This window comes from Gallus gallus, chromosome 5 (genome assembly GCF_016699485.2).
Source record: "Gallus gallus isolate bGalGal1 chromosome 5, bGalGal1.mat.broiler.GRCg7b, whole genome shotgun sequence".
Lineage (NCBI taxonomy): Eukaryota > Metazoa > Chordata > Aves > Galliformes > Phasianidae > Gallus > Gallus gallus.
In genome coordinates, this window is record NC_052536.1 from 55,976,024 (window position 1) to 55,991,476 (window position 15,453).

Here is a 15,453-nt window from a genome sequence, read left to right on the forward strand (position 1 = left end):
CAGAGAGGGGCGAGGAGGGGGAGCGGTGACAAAGAGACCGGGCTGGGTTAGGAAGGTCCCGATGGGCAATAGCACCTCTGGTTGTTATATTTGGTTCTCCGAAGGAAATCGAGCAGGCTTGGCCGTATGGATGAGGTGTGAGGGATTCAGTGCATTTCTTTGGGAAAATCACCACCCACCCAGGTTGTGGCCATGCAGAGTGAAGCTCAGCCAAGTCTCTTCCCCTGCCCCACCAGCGGAAACCCAGAGGAATGTCATGTGAGGAAGACCCACTCTGTGCCACCTGCCCTGATGTGGCTCTCCCTGCCCGAGCTCCCTAATTACAAGCTTGTTAGTGAGCAGAGCCCATCAGAAACCCCTCTCGTCACATCCCCCACCCGTGGCCACCGTCCCAAGGCAACACCCCAGGGCAAAGCCCAACCAGGGATGGGGCTCAGCACTGAGCACCACAGGGCAAACCAGGAGTGCTGCCACGCATTTCTTCCATGCAAATTGCAGAAAGTCACACCGTGCCAGTTCAAACACTGCTCCACATTACAGAGGACTCATCCATACCCAGATCTGTCTGCAATTAGAACAAAATCAGCCCTTGTGACTATTGAAAAATACGTTTCTCTATGCTGGTACATCATCGGCCTTCACGCGACAGAGCTGCTTTGCATTAATGAGAAGCAACTGTTCCTGCTGGCGCTGTGTTACGCTGCATGCCTGACAGCAGTTGTTTAAATAAGTCTCTGCTAGCTGTGAGTTCATTTCCAGTCATTTTCCCTGCTCACAAGAACACGCAGGCTGTGAGTTTGCCCATTCCGCACAGTTACAGCGATTCATTCCCCTGCAGCCTGACGTCTGCTCTCCATCTTTGCAGCAATGAGGCTTCATTTCTGCCTTGCTTACTAAAAGTCCCCGTGAAAAGCAGGCAAAATGGGAAAAACAACTGAAATACGCAGGATAAAGTCAGTGCAAACAAGCATCCTGAGCCCCAGATACTCGGTGGGGTCCTGGTCACTTCAACCGCCGCAATGATAAATGACCCCATGACTTGCTAAACTTATTTTTCACTGTAATTGGAAAAATGCAAGAGGAAGAGAGCACCACTCGCAGCTAAAACCCACAGGCTATGGAGAAAATGCAGCCTTCTGGAGCCTAACCCATCACCCTGCCACGGTGAGACCAACCGAAACGATGACTCAACGATGACGCCAACAATGGTGCAACCAAAGCCCGCGTTCCCCAAAACGGCCCCAAAAAGGTCCTGGGAGCGGGCGGGGGCAAAAAGGGGGGAGGCATCTGAGTTGTCACTCACCTTTCATACCACTCCCTTCCTCCTGGAATGTGTTACGAGCGGAAGGCTGATCTTCTAAATGTTCACTCCCACCACTTCCCGAAGAGGCTACACTGCTTTGTGGAGACAGGGGGGCATGATCGGAAGGGATGCACTGGGGTCCTCTAGCTCGTAAGTCCTCATGAGACATCCATCCATGTCCTAGAGGCTGGTTTGGCACATTCATGGGTGGGGTAAGGGACACAGAGCGTTTCAAAGGGCTGTGGTGTGTCTGGCCTGAGAGAACTGAAAAAAAATAAAATCAAACAGGTTATTCCCCCCTCGCGGCCCGGGATGCAGCAGAGTCCCCCCAAAAAAAGAATCAAATAGATATTTATGTATAAAAAAATCAACTGGGTGGTGACTCGGCACAGTGCCGGGGGCTTCACGGTGCCCAGGGTGCTGGAATCCTGCCCTGCCTTTGTCCTTTGCCTCCCAGTACCTGCAACAAGATGGGGTTACGTGAGCTCCGTGGGGATGCTTTGGGAAGGGTGGGCCACGGGCTTCTCTCCAGCCAAAAAAAAAGGAGCCGCTGCCTGTCTGGCAAGGAGGATGCTGCTGGTATTTCAAGCAGAATGGGAAACTTCAAGCAGCTATGCTGAGCTCATTAAACACCCCGCTACCATCACAGGCTGAACCAACCCTGTATGGGAAAGGCACGGAAGCTTTTCGGAAGGGGAAGCTTTTCCCTCTGGGTTAGCACTCAGCTCATGCCCTGAAGCGAGAGCATTTGCACATCTGCCTAAGGTAGCCGTGGAGGAACTTCTTATTACCCAAATAGATCTCTCAGCCTCTTGAAGTCCTACCAAGCTCCTGCAGTCAGCCGAGCTATCGGCAGTAATGAGAGCATCCCCGCTCCCAGCCCAGCAGGCGTGCTTTCATCTGCACACTGCCTTCCCCCAAAAAGCAAAATGCAAAGCAGCAGGAAAAGCACAGCCTGGACGTGGAGGTGAGTCTGAGTCCCCCCACTGCAGAATTCTCCTCGGAAAGCTTCGGATTTGCTTTTCCTCCCAGTTTTATGCAGGTTCGTATTTCCTGCCTGAAATTTTAACACCATCAAGGCTCAGTTTCTTCCTAATATATGATTTTAATGACGCTAGGAAAAGAGCAATGGCTAATTCCTGCATTTGGAATTATTTCTCGAGAAAGGATTTACAACAGATGGGTATTTCCTTGCCTCTCAGTCAAGCAGCACATCACCTCTTGCAGATTTTAAGCTATCATCAAGCGAGAACCTTGCATTGAGGGGGTGATGGCCTCCAGTTGCTCCAGGGGAGGGTCAGGTTGGATATTAGGAAACATTTATTCTCTGAAAGAGCAGTGATGCAGTGGCACAGCTGCCCAGGAGTGGTGGGGTCACCGTCCCTGGGGGTGCTTAAGAGCCATGGAGATGTGGCACTGATGGACGTGGGCAGTGGGCACGGTGGGGTGTGTTGGGGATCTCTCTGGCTTAACAAAATTCAAACTCCGTTGTTCACAACGCCATTAAACTGATTTATATTGCTTAAACCATATATGCACTTCAATGCATTCTGATGAACAGATTTAGGATACAAAACACTTCTGTAGTGCATTATTGCTGTTCTCTTCAATGGCATCAGTTGGACTGTTTCCCGATAACTGAGACCCAAAAACCCCTGGATTTGGCCACTGCTCAGCTGAGCTCCGCCATGCTGGGTGCACACCCTGAGCTCAGCTCTCTGAATCCAGGATCACTGGGGAACCCCACACAGCTGCAGGTTTAGTGGGACAATCTGCTTTAGCTCTGCATCCAGCACTACAGAATCACAGTGTCCTCTGAGTTGGAAGGGACCCTTAAAGGCCATCTGGTCCCACTCCCCTGCAGTGCACAGGGACACCCACAGCTCCATCAGTGCTCACAGCCCATCCCCTGACCTTGGCTGTCTGCAGGGATGGGGCACCACCACCTCTCTGGACAACCTGTGCAGTGCCTCACTGACCTCCCAGCCCATGATTCCCCTATGGGGTAATCAGTGCACATCTCTAGCATTCCTATTGCTGAGAGTGCCTTCCCTGCTGGCACGTACTGCAAGCATCACGTGGAAGGAGTGGCTCGTGGTGAGGAATGTGCTCTCTTCCCATTTAACAACTACAGAGATGCCCTGCAGAAGCCTCTTGGCAGAAGAGGACGTCAATGCAGACCTGGAATTGTTTTCAAAGCAGCGTTTCCTAAAGTTGCAGCACTTCCTGATGGGAAAATAGAAATACTTCAGGTTTTCTTGGATGAGGTATTTAAGTGCTGGTGGCTTGGACAGGAAAGCCGATCCCTGCCAAGCCCTGCAACATCCAGGGGGCTGAGGTCACCTGAATTATCGTAGGACAAATTCCTTTAAGGGAATACTCAGGCAGAGGAGAGGTGCAGGAATGGGATATGGGCAGCACAGGAGCTTGCAGGGCATGAGCTGACTGTAGGATTGTCATAGGACAGCTTGTAGGGAGCACAGGGCTGCTGCTTGCAAGCCGTCCTCTCCCCAAGTAAGAGGATGCTCTGGGCTTAAATCCAGCACGGATTTCCTCCCGAGCAGCCATCCCCTTGCAAACTGCTGCTCTTCCATCTTCATTTTACATCCCCTAATTAGAAGCCGGCGTCAGCTGGTGGAGAAATAATGGACTCTGCAGGATGGTCAGGAACAATCAGAAACCACCCAGTGCAACACATAAAAATCAGTTCCACTTCTTCTCCCGAGATAGCACAAAGCCAGCATCCAGCAGGCTGCTGTATGAGCCCATTCACACAGCTCCCGAGTGATGCTGTAGGGAAACTCCTCCAAAAAGGATGCTGCACATTACAACCTTACTTTGTAAATGTGGTAGGAGGCCCCGGAGCTGGCAGGCAATGCTTGAATCGGGAGCATGAATCATATTTGTTGCTCTGGACCCATGCAGACCACGGCGCTGGTGCCCATTTGTTGGCGCACTGATGAATGCTGCTGCTTGGGCTTCTGCTGTCTGCTTCTTGAAATAACAGATGCAGCTGATGGCCCTGAAAGCATCGCCTCCTTCCCTGTTTTTGGAGCGCTTTTTGGGTGGTCTGAGGTGAAGCTGGCGATGCCAATGGCTGAGCCGGGATAATCTGCTCCTTTGGTCTCCTGCTCAAATAAACCAGCTGCACGTGCTCTATCTTGGGCAGCCTCAGCCCACTGCTGCAATAAAGCTCCTAAATCACACCCAAACCACGGACGGCCACAACCTGGCCATCACTGCTAAATATAACGCCTCTGAGATCAGCCCGACGTGTTTGGCATCCCAGGGAAAAATATACTAAATAACCCAGAGCCAGCACTGAGGAATGCGTGCGGTGCTGCCGGAGCACTCTTGGGTTTCAGACCAAGCTTGGCATCGTGTTTCCAGGGGACAAAAATAAAGGGGTAGAGAAGGAGCGGGTCTGCATCTGGGCTCCTGGCTATGGGATGCTGCAGGAGGGACAGAGCAGCGAGGGGAAAACTCGGGTCACCCCCACGCTTCCTGGGTTCAGCATCATTCACCTCAAAATCTGGCTCTGGGGTGACACACTGAGCTGCCGGGGTGCCCTACAGACCAACCTCATATCCCTTTAACCACTGCATAGGGAAAGCAGTGCATTGCAAGGCGAGCCTTGAGCCAAGGAATCAGGAAGAAGCACAGACAGCAGAAAAGCCTGCCGTGCAAACTCCGAAAAAAAAACACCAACCAACCCAAACCCAAAACCCCACGACGTTTTAAAATGCTGTTTCCTGTTCAAGAAGAGCACTGGACAGAGCAACAATAACCCATTTGTCAGTGTCACAGCTCTTGGGGGGCCCCATCCAGGCCGGGCTGGGAGCGGAGCAGGCAATGGGCACCGGGTCTGCCCTGAGCCAGGTGGGTGCAATGCCCCGCTCTCCTGGCCAAGAAAGGCTGTTTCTCTCATACACTCATACACAAATCAGCCCCGGGGAACTCTGATCCATTAATAATAATGCTTCTGTGCTAGGCTGAGCCTCAGCCATTAGCTTAGAATTAATTTTTGCTAGGAGCTCCTGGATCCCTTTGGCGAACCCAGGGTGGTATCTGGCGTGGTCAAGTGCAGCCATGCAAGCTGGAAACCATGTTTCAAGTCTGGATGTAGACAAAACCCTGTGGGATGCCTCCAGCAGCTGTTGTGTTGGCCACTGGTAAGACCCCCAGCCTGAGAAACATCTGCATTAGCTTCTACAACGTAATACTCTTCGGATGGAGAACCCCCTCCATCCTCTATATCGTTATTCTAGAGACCAAGCTGGAAGATCTAAGTTGGCACTGTGCCTCTACAGGGCAAATGTGCAACCTGTAGGATAAGCAAAGGACTTTGAGCAGGTCAAGTGGAAGAGATGGATGCCAGGTTAACTGGCGATAGGGCGAGAGGGAATAACCCCAAGTTGCACCAGGGTAGGCTCAGGTTGGGTATTAGGAAGAATTTCTTCTCCCAAAGAGCAGTGCTGCAGTGGCACAGCTGCCCAGGAGTGGTGGGGTTACCGTCCCTGGGGTGTTCAGAGCCGTGGAGATGTGGCACTGAGGGCTGTGGGCAGTGGGCACGGTGGGGTGGGTTGGGGATCTCGGAGGCTTTTTCCAGCCTTAACGATTCTATGGTTCTATGATTGCATCTGAAAGGGATGCTTTCACTCTGAAATAGGACCAGCTGCTGTGCTATACAGCACTGCAATCTCTTCCATTGTCCAAACTGGGATTTTCTCCTCGCTTTTCCTTTTTTTTTACCCACTTTTGCTCATTCGGAAGAGCAGTCAGGCCACGCAGGCACCTCTGCAAATCCTTTGCATCTCAGCCCAACCCACCTCCCCCAGCCGGGATGCTCAGCAGGATGCGGGCACGCACCGTCCCCACCAGCCTCCATCAGCACCACACAAGGGCTCTCATCACACGGACCTTTTCCCACTATCATCCCAAACCAACTCAGCTCAGCTTTCTGCCTCCTCTGCAAACCGAGAGCCCGCGTGTGCTACAGATCCACCCCAACCATCCTGAAACATCTGCGTTTCCTCAGACCTCTCCTCGCATCTGACTTACAGCAGGGATCTCCGCGCCGACACGGGGCTGCATTACTCAGCAAACGGCGGGGACAGCAATGGAAGGAGAGCACTGAGCACAGAGCTGCACAGCGAATAGGAGCAGCAAATTTGAGGAGGGGAATTAAAAAAAGGGAAAAAAAAAAAAAAAAAAAAAAAAAAGGCTCGGCTTCAAGGCTGCCAAAAACAAGCCATTGATTACAGCACATTTTGATCCATTTGCATTCAGAGAGCTTTGCTTTGGAGCCGAGATGGAAACAGAGTCTTAATATAGCTGGAGAGAAAATATCCTCCTTGCGCTCTCCTCGCTGCACTTTGATAGGAAGCAGCCACAGAGCAGATGGTGCCTATATATAATCACTAGACCTATTATCCCAGCCTCTTTTAGTAATTTGAAGGATGTGATAACCACAAGGAGAACGGCAAATATTCCCCCCCCTCCCCTCCTTTCCCCCCCAGCTAAGAAAAACACCCAAAAAAAAAGAGCAGGAAGCTGTAATTACAGCAACGATTAAAAGGATTTCCAAATGAAGTAAATAACTGTTTTGCACGCTGCTCCTTTAAGCCAGAAGTCAGAAGTTAATTAAATAGCTGCACGTTGCGGGTCTGGGATAATGCAGCCAGTCCCAGCACAGTGCTGCAGTCGGGATTGACATGAGATAAACCCAGACCGTGTGTGTGCCTCGCTGCCCTCCTGCTGGAAGCAGAGCTGATCCTTCTGTAGTTATTTATTTGCCAGATCCGAGGGGGAGAGCAGAGCTCAGTGCACGAGCAGCCACAGCTCACTGCAGTCTGTGCTGGTGATGGTGGGCACCAGGTGAAATACAGCCGGCTCTAGGAGGGTCCATCCATCAGGAAACCCTGATGGCAGCCGAGGGGGCTGGAAGAATTACTGGGGATGTGTGACTTCGCTCACAGCTCACAGAGCATCAATCAGCAGTGCTGGCATTCTCTGTGCTGCTCCCAGGACAAAAACACGATTCGCTGGGGACAGGGATCCTAAGGACCACAGGATGAGGCACAAAACCACTGCTGCTGCTTCTCAGTGTCCCCCCTGAGGCACCCCAGCAGCTGTAAGGAAAGCAGAGGCAGCGAAGGAGCCTTGCTTGCAGCTATCCAACCCCCAGTGCCAATGCAGGAGGCTGGGAGCAGCACCAGGTGCTGCAGGAAGAGCACTGAGGGACACGGTTAGAGGGCATGGTGGGGAGGGGTTGACGGTTGGACTGGATGATCTTAGTGGTCTTTTCCAACCTTAACGTTTCCATGATTCTATGTTTCTGAGAGGGCTTCCCAAATTTGATGGCCCCCTTTGAGCCCACGAGCCAGGAAGGCGAGGAGCCATTCCATCAGGTAGCTGGAGGGCACAGGCAAGGGTCAGACCTCATGTCCCTAAAGCTGAAGGCACAACAGGACAGCAAGGCTGGTCCAACCCCACCAGATGCTGGTGAGATGGTGGGATCTCTTGTCTTCCACCACGCCTCAGCCCCTCCTTGCTAAGTGACGCTCTGCAGGTTAATGGCCACATCTCTCAGGAGCAAAGTGCTTTGAATTTAGAGAAGGGCCTGGAAATCCGTGCCTGATGCTCAGTGCTGATGTAGAAGATGCTGTCTCCCCCTCTCAGCCCCATCTGCTGGTCTATCTGTGTGTATTCTGCATGCATTTGGAAAAACAACTCTACTCACACAACTCTGCTCACACCTTCTCTCTGTACACCTCCTCCCCTGTTTTTAAGCTACAGAACAAGTGAGATATTGTAGTGAAGGGACTCTGGCAAACAGCAACTCCTACAAATGTTCTCCAATCGTTACAAGCAACACTAGAGGGCATGAGCAAGACAACAGTTGCCCTGTTCTACCATGGCCAACACGCTTTGCAGAACCAATCACTACAAGAGAGAAAAAAGCAAAAACCATCAGAGTTCAGCTAAGGTTTTATAACCTCCATACGTTCCCATCCATAAGCAGTGAGGATGATGGGTGTGCTGAGGGACCCCACCCCAGTATGGCGATGTCTGAAAGGCACTGGATTGACACACAACTCCCTCCACACACGACAGCAGATCTACACCTGGAAGTGTTGTAGTTGCAAGCTGCCCATCAACCCAACCCAAACCAAGGTTAAAACATGCAGCTCCCATCCTGCTACCAGGATACTGAGTCCAATGGTGGGTTCTTCTCCTGTGGCGAGGACCTATTGCACAACACTGCAGGATAAAAAGTCAAGATACTCATACTCAGTCCATGACAAGGGCTCCCTTGGTGCTGTTCTTTCTACCTTAATTCCCTGACGATATTGAGGAAAAGCCCCACCACCTTGTTCTCTCATCACTAGGAAGCTCAGAACTGGGGTAAATGGAGGCAACTAGTGGTGGGACAAGAGGAGATGGCCTTAAGTTGTGCCAGGGCAGGTTCAAGTTGGATATTAGGAATAATGTCTCCTCTGAAAAGGGCGGTGATGCTGTGGCACAGCTGCTCAGGGAGGTGGCAGAGCCCCCATCCCTGGAGGTGCTCAAGAACTGCGGAGATGTGGCACTGAGGGACACGGTTAGTGGGCATGGTGGGGTGCTGTGGGGTTGGGCTTGGGAATCTTAGTGGTCTTTTCCATCCTGAATGATTCTATAAATCCATGAAAATCCAGCAAGAGTTGGCAATGTAAGCGCAGAGAAAGGAATCTGGGCAAGAGCAAACACTGCTGGCTTGCATCAAAGGCTGATTTATTCCTTCTCTTCAGGTTTGGGACAAGAGATCATTTCCTTTTGTGGGACAAGGAAGTTACGTAGCAGCACATTTCTCCTGTATCACACTGCTCACTCTCCTCCTCTCCTTGGAAACAAACACGGGTTTTCTGGCAGCGAATTCTGTGGGAATGGCAGACTGCACCATTCACACTTGTTCAGCAGCAGAAGCGTGGCTGTCAATGTTGGTCCAAGCTTTGCTTACATGCAGGGGATTCCAGGCAGAGCAGTGACACTGGAATACCAGGGTTTGTGACACCTCTTCTGCCTGAAGACATCCTCAACGCCCAGGATCGCTGCTCTTGTGGGATATTCCATAACGAGGTCTCCGACCTCATCCATCCATCACTGATCTGTGATGCACATATTTCACCTGACTTAATTCAAATATCTGGGGGAAATTCTCCGTGAATGAGTCTTTCTGTAGGACTGGCTCGTCTGGGGACCTGACCTCCCTGGGGACCTTATGTGCCCTGGCTCTAAAGCAGGGATGGGAACACAGCGAAATCTCACCATAAATCAACAGAAGTAGTAACACAGCTATCCCCAGGTGATACACTGGGAGCAGAGGAGGGGCAAACACGGGGTTAAGCTGTGCTGGGCTTGCGTTTGACAAAAGAAATCCAGCTGGAAGCCAGATTATGCCCAGATGGAACCGATTACATCTGGCAGAGAACGGGTCAGAGCCCAGGAGAAACGCTCCTCTACAGCTTCTATTGCGTGCCCCTTTGTCACTGAGCTCTGAGCACAGAGCCCAAGGCACTGCTCTGATTCAGCTGAGTTTAACTGTGCCACCACACCAGGCACAAGTAGCTCCAGCCACTGCTCCTCCAGGAAGAGTTCTGCCCCATGCTGGTGCTGGAAGCACACATCCATAGGCTGAGCCCTGCCCACATCAACACCTCCGGGGGAGAGGGGAATCCAACAAGAATAGCAATAAAACCCAAACAAACAGCAAGTGCTTGAGGGCTTTGCTTTGGAATAGGAGATTTATGGATGTAGTGAGCGACTCGAGGGGCTGGGACAAAGGCTGGCTGGCCGTGTTTGGTTTTTGAGCATCTATTTGTGGACTCCCTGTGCTTCCGTCCAAGTAAAACATTGCATTAAGGAAACTCAGGACCAAACACACAGAGCGTGGCCTGCAGCTGCACCTGCAGGTTGTCTGAGCTCACTGCCACCCAAAGGAACCAGCAGGAGCTGTGCAGTCCAATGGTATGGCACTGAGGGACATGGTCAGTGGTCATGGATGGGTTGGGGCTGGCCTTGTTATCTTAATGGTCTTTTCCAACCTCAACGATTCTGTGATTAAATCCCACAGCAGAACGACGTGGCTGTGATGGTGCCATGTGAAGTGGTGCTATGGGACGCAAGGGAGACCTGGCCCAGGCAGGGGACACTGTGCTGGGACCACTGTGGCAAAGGGCCATGGCCATACAACAAATTCACATCAGGTTGAGCAGCTTATTGAGAAGTGTCCTTTAAGACCCAGAGCTTCTTGCCCAGCTTGTCAATGATTAACCAGCTGCACCCAAAGCTTGTTTTGTCGCAGGCTCTTTTCCTGCAAGCCTGACCTGGATCAATGAGGCCTTTTACCCCCTTGGCTAAACATCCCAAAGCTCCCCAACGCCTCGGGTGTCCCTGGAGCACATCACTGGGACTGCCACTGGCACAGGCGGTGTCACCTTCACCCACATCATCCTCAGATTAAGCTCACGCCTCCCTGCTTCTAGCTCACGATGCAAGGATCCAAATCCCTCCTGCAGCCACCTATTCTAATCCCCTCCTTGGCACACGAAGCTTCCAGCCATGCAAACACCACGAGGAGAGACAAAAAGAAAATAAGGAAAATAAACACCGGGAGGTTTAACAGCACAGTTGCAAACGTATCAATGACTCTCTTCATTCGTTTAACCTTTCCCATGCAGCTCGGTCACTCTGACACAGCTCTCCTCTGCCCTGTGCAAGGCAATGAAGGAGCCCCGTGTTGTGCAATCGCAGGAGCCAGGGCGTCAGAGCTGCTGCCAACCCTTGTCTCACCTCCCAGTGCTGCCTGACTTGGTTCCAAAGCCACACGTGCTGCTCCCTGATCTGCTCTAAGCCAGGAGAGCTACACGAAGGGGATGGGATGGGAACGTCAACCAGTGCCTGTGGAGATGCTGCTAAAGCCCCGTGTGCTAAATCCCTGCATGACAAAGATGGGTGCTGGAGATGCAGGGGATGGGCTGCACGAATTCAGAACTGCAGCTCCCATCGCTGTTCATTTAAAACACAACGTAATAAAACACTGATTAGAGGAGAGGAAAAAAAAACCACCAGCAGTCTTAAGTGAGCGTTTTACAGCTTCCAGCAATTTCATGGTGTGTTTCCATAGGCTGATGGAGAAACCACTGCCTCACTGCAAGCAATCTCTGCAGCCCTTGTGTCTTAGGGAGGTGCCAGGTGGGGAAGGCTGCAGAGGGAGCAAAAGCATACTAAATTTTGGGGAGGAATGGGCATTTATTGCTATTAATCAGCTCCAATAGCACAGATAGAAGCAGGGAACCAGGAACCAGGTGAAGCAGCCCCAGGTAGGGGACAGGAATAGAAAGGGATTGTCAGTACTTTGGACAAGATCGTCCCAACAACAGATGGAGAACGGTTGAACAGAGCAGGGGAAGGGCAGGGTGAGAAGACTGTGCTAAAATGGGGACAAAAATCATACATTAGGGAAACGTGCTTGCTTGCGTGGCCCATCAGGCAAGAACCAGTGATACAGAAGCCAAGGAAGGTCTCTGAGCAGAAGCCATGTGTCGCCAGGGATAAGGACGCAACAACCACACAGTGCAGGAGCTCACTGAGAAGATGCTCTGCTCCTCTCCCAAGCTGCACTAAGAAAGCCAGAGCTGCACTACACCTCCATTCACCACCAGTGACAGAGTGGCACCTTCCCAGTGCCCATGCTTTGGGCTGGGCTCTGCGCCGTCCCCACCAAAACTTGGCAGGACCTCAATAGGGAAGAGCTTCCCAGCTCTCCACCTCTTGGAAAACACAGAGAACTTTGCAACTAAACCTCTCAACCACCATCAGCCATCAGCTTCACACCTCTCTGTGCTGCAGATTAAAGGGGGTGTTCTCAAGGATTCCAGAACCCAGCCCTGCTTCTCAACACAATGCCTGCTCTTTGGGGCCCTGATCCCATTCCCTTCCAGGTCCTCAGGTTGCTTTTGGAAACGAAGCATCAGCTCTCTGCTTTGGAAACTTCTGGAGCTGCAAACCTAGCTGGAGCTGCACGAAACAGAAGGGGCTGCCCTCCATAACACACCGTTTTGCTCTTACAGCTTCCTGGCTGCTTTTCTGTCCTCTCCAGCCAACCTTTTTAAAAACCCACAGAATTAAAGGGAGAAAACCGAAAAGACAAAAAAAAAAAAAAAAAGGCAGGTGGGAAATAAAAAGAAATAACAAGCAGGTAGGGGAAAAAACACCAAAACCAGGGAGTTTTCCGTGGCCTGGGTGAAACTACCCCCTCTGCTTAACATGGCAAAGAGGGACGGTGGGATGAGCTCCCCAGAGCTCCCAGGTACTTACTGGTGCTTGTGCTAGTGCCGATGGTGTTGATGGTGGTGGGGACGGAGGAGGAGGAGTAGAGGGGCAGATGGCCATTCTCACAGGCCAGGTTTTTGTCCTGCCAGCTGGAAGCGCTGACGCTTATGCCCGAGTCTCGAGAGTTCTGCCATCCGTTGAGTTTATCGTCGGAGTTCTGTCTTTGGTGATAGTAGTGCGTCTGCCCGTAGTCCACCGAGTCCGAGCGGCCCCTGCCCTGGCTGCCAAAGGTCCCTGACGTGCGGTCCTCCAGGTGGTTGAGCCACATGGCCAGAGCGCTGCGGTCCTCCAGCGAGGTGGCCGGGTGGATCAAGGCGTAGGACAGCAGCTGCCGGCTCTCCTCGATGTGTTGGTTGTGTTCGATCGAGTGGGCCAGGATTTTAGGCAAGAGTTTCATGTATTCGACTTTTGCTTCGATGTTTCCGGGCTTCAGTAAAGGCAGGTGGGTTAACAAGAGGGAAATCACTTTATCCTTGGATTCCTGTTGCCATTGGTTAATGATTCCTGTTGAAGGAATTGGGGGGGGGGAAGAAAAAGAGAATTGAGACATCAGCAAACGGATCTAATGAATAAATGAATGGACTGGAACAGGTTGCCCAAAGAGGCTGTGGATGCCCCATCCCTGCAGGCACTCAAGGCCAGGCTGGATGTGGCTCTGGGCAGCCTGGGCTGCTGGTTGGCGACCCTGCACATAGCAGGGGGTTGGAACTGGATGAGCATTGTGCTCCTTTTCAACCCAGGCCATTCTAGGATATGATGTATGATGTGAGTCAGGGAGGGTAAATACAACATGACAAAGGGCTCCCTGCGTGCGTGATGCCACAGCACAAATGTCTGTGTCAAGCTGGGGGTCACTGCTCTCCAAATTCAGGACCAACAGCCACCAGGCACCCTGCACCCACAGGGAATGAAAAGGAGCTGGCACAGGGTGTGAGCCCTAAAGAAAAGTCAGCATTCCACAGGGACATGAGGTGTGGGACAAGCAAGCCAAGGTGTGCAGCGTGACAACCTGCCCTGCAGGAATTCAGGGAAGGGCTCCGTTGTAGCAACCGCAGGGCTGTTGTTGGCTCATGGCAGATAGGAGAAGCTTTGGAAGAACAGAGAAAAAAGCAAACATTGGGATCTAGCTTAAAAAACACGCAAGGGGAGGAGGCAGGGAATTATAAACTGGTCACTCAACTCAAACGCCTGGAAAACTGATGGAACAAATAATGAAACAAGCTACTTCTAAGTACTCAGAAGATAACGAGATGATAAGTGACTGCTGACACAGATTTGTCAAGAACAATTTAATTTCCCTCTGCGACAGAGTAACTGGCCTGTGAATAGCTGGAGCAGCAGCAAGCACCGTATGTCTTGATGTTCATTAGGCGCTGCTGCACACGGCTTCCTTGCCAGCAAAGCAGAGAAACACACTCAGACGTAACAGCAGCTATGTGGGCACACAGCTCATCAGAAAACCATATGGGAGAAGTCAGGAGTGGTGATCCATTGTCAGCGGAGAGGTGAGCTCAGTAGGGAGCCCCAGACCCGATGATGGTAGTGGTAGAATCATAGAATCATTCAGGTTGGAAGAGACCTCCAAGATCTCCAAGCCCAACCATCAACCCACCCCACCGTGCCCACTGCCCACATCCCTCAGTGCCACATCTCCATGGATCTGGAACACCTCCAGGGATGGTGACCCCACCACTCCTGGGCAGCTGTGCCTGTGCTCACTGCTCTTTCTGGTAAGTTTTTCCTAATATCCAACCTGACCCTCCCCTGGAGCAACTTGAGGCCATAACCTCTCATCCTACCAATAGGGTGATATGATAGATGTATTTGATGTACACACCCATGAAATGAAGATTTTGAAGTCCACCTGTAGGGTCGCCCATAAGGCTCAACCTTGGGAAGACCCAAGCGTAGCAACCAACCCAACACTTCCAACACTGTACTATACCATGACCCTAAAAAAGGCACCACTCAGCATCTGGCCAACACAATCACAGAATGGCTTGGGTTGGAAGGGACATCAAAGATCACGAAGCTCCAACCCCCCACCACAGGTAGGGCCACCAACCTCCACATGTAATACCAGCCCAGGCTGCCCAGGGCCCCATCCAACCTGGCCTTGAACACCTCCAGGGATGGACGGGGCATCCACAGCCTCTCTGGGCAGCTGTTCCAGCACCTCACCACTCTCAGAGTAAAGAACTTCTCCCTGTCATCCAACCCAAATCTTCTCTCCTTCAACTTAAAACCATTTCCCCCTGTCCTGCTGTTATCTACCCTTCCAAAGAGTCGAAACAAACAATCCCTAAAGTCAGCTCCCCAGCACGAACACCAGTGAGCAGCAGCAAACAGCAGTCCGGCTTCACGTTCCCATTTCCAGGCATGCAACTGTTTTAACAGGAAGCCACTAGATGGCTTGCTGGAAGCACTGCTGGCTCTCCCTGGAACTTTCTGCAGTGGCACACACTTCCCTGCAGCCCCAGCCTCCTCCCCATCCCTGCTCACCATCGTGTGACGCAGCTTTGGGTGGGACGGAACCGCGGCGTTGGCAGCAGAACCGAGACGTTGGTGCTCAGTGCACGCAGAGATGTGCACGCTCTGCTGCTTAAGAAGTGGATTTGGAAAGGCAACACTCAACCTAAGCACGCTTGTAGGGAGTACACAAGTGTAGCAGGAGTCTGGGTGCGTCCTGCTGTGGATACGCAACTTCGTTTTGGGTCATAATTCACTGTTCTGAGCTCTTCCAGCTGGCCACTGTTTGGGGGATCCGAGCATGATCC

The 15,453-nt window shown here is 51.8% G+C and overlaps 1 protein-coding gene across 4 annotated transcripts in view; it reads right to left on the bottom strand.

The window, feature by feature from the left end:
* SAMD4A (sterile alpha motif domain containing 4A) overlaps positions 1–15,453 on the bottom strand; it is a 69,677-nt gene that overhangs the window by 15,088 nt on the left and 39,136 nt on the right. For 2 of the 4 annotated variants that reach the window (XM_015287927.4, XM_040701147.2), the window contains exons 3-4: positions 12,662–13,180; positions 1,304–1,567 (exon numbers count right to left, since the gene is read on the bottom strand). In XM_015287927.4, coding sequence (XP_015143413.1) covers positions 1,304–1,567; positions 12,662–13,180 — 783 coding nt within the window. The remainder of the gene's footprint in view (positions 1–1,303; positions 1,568–12,661; positions 13,181–15,453) is intronic. The other 2 variants (XM_015287929.4, XM_015287928.4) reach the window with 1 other exon arrangement.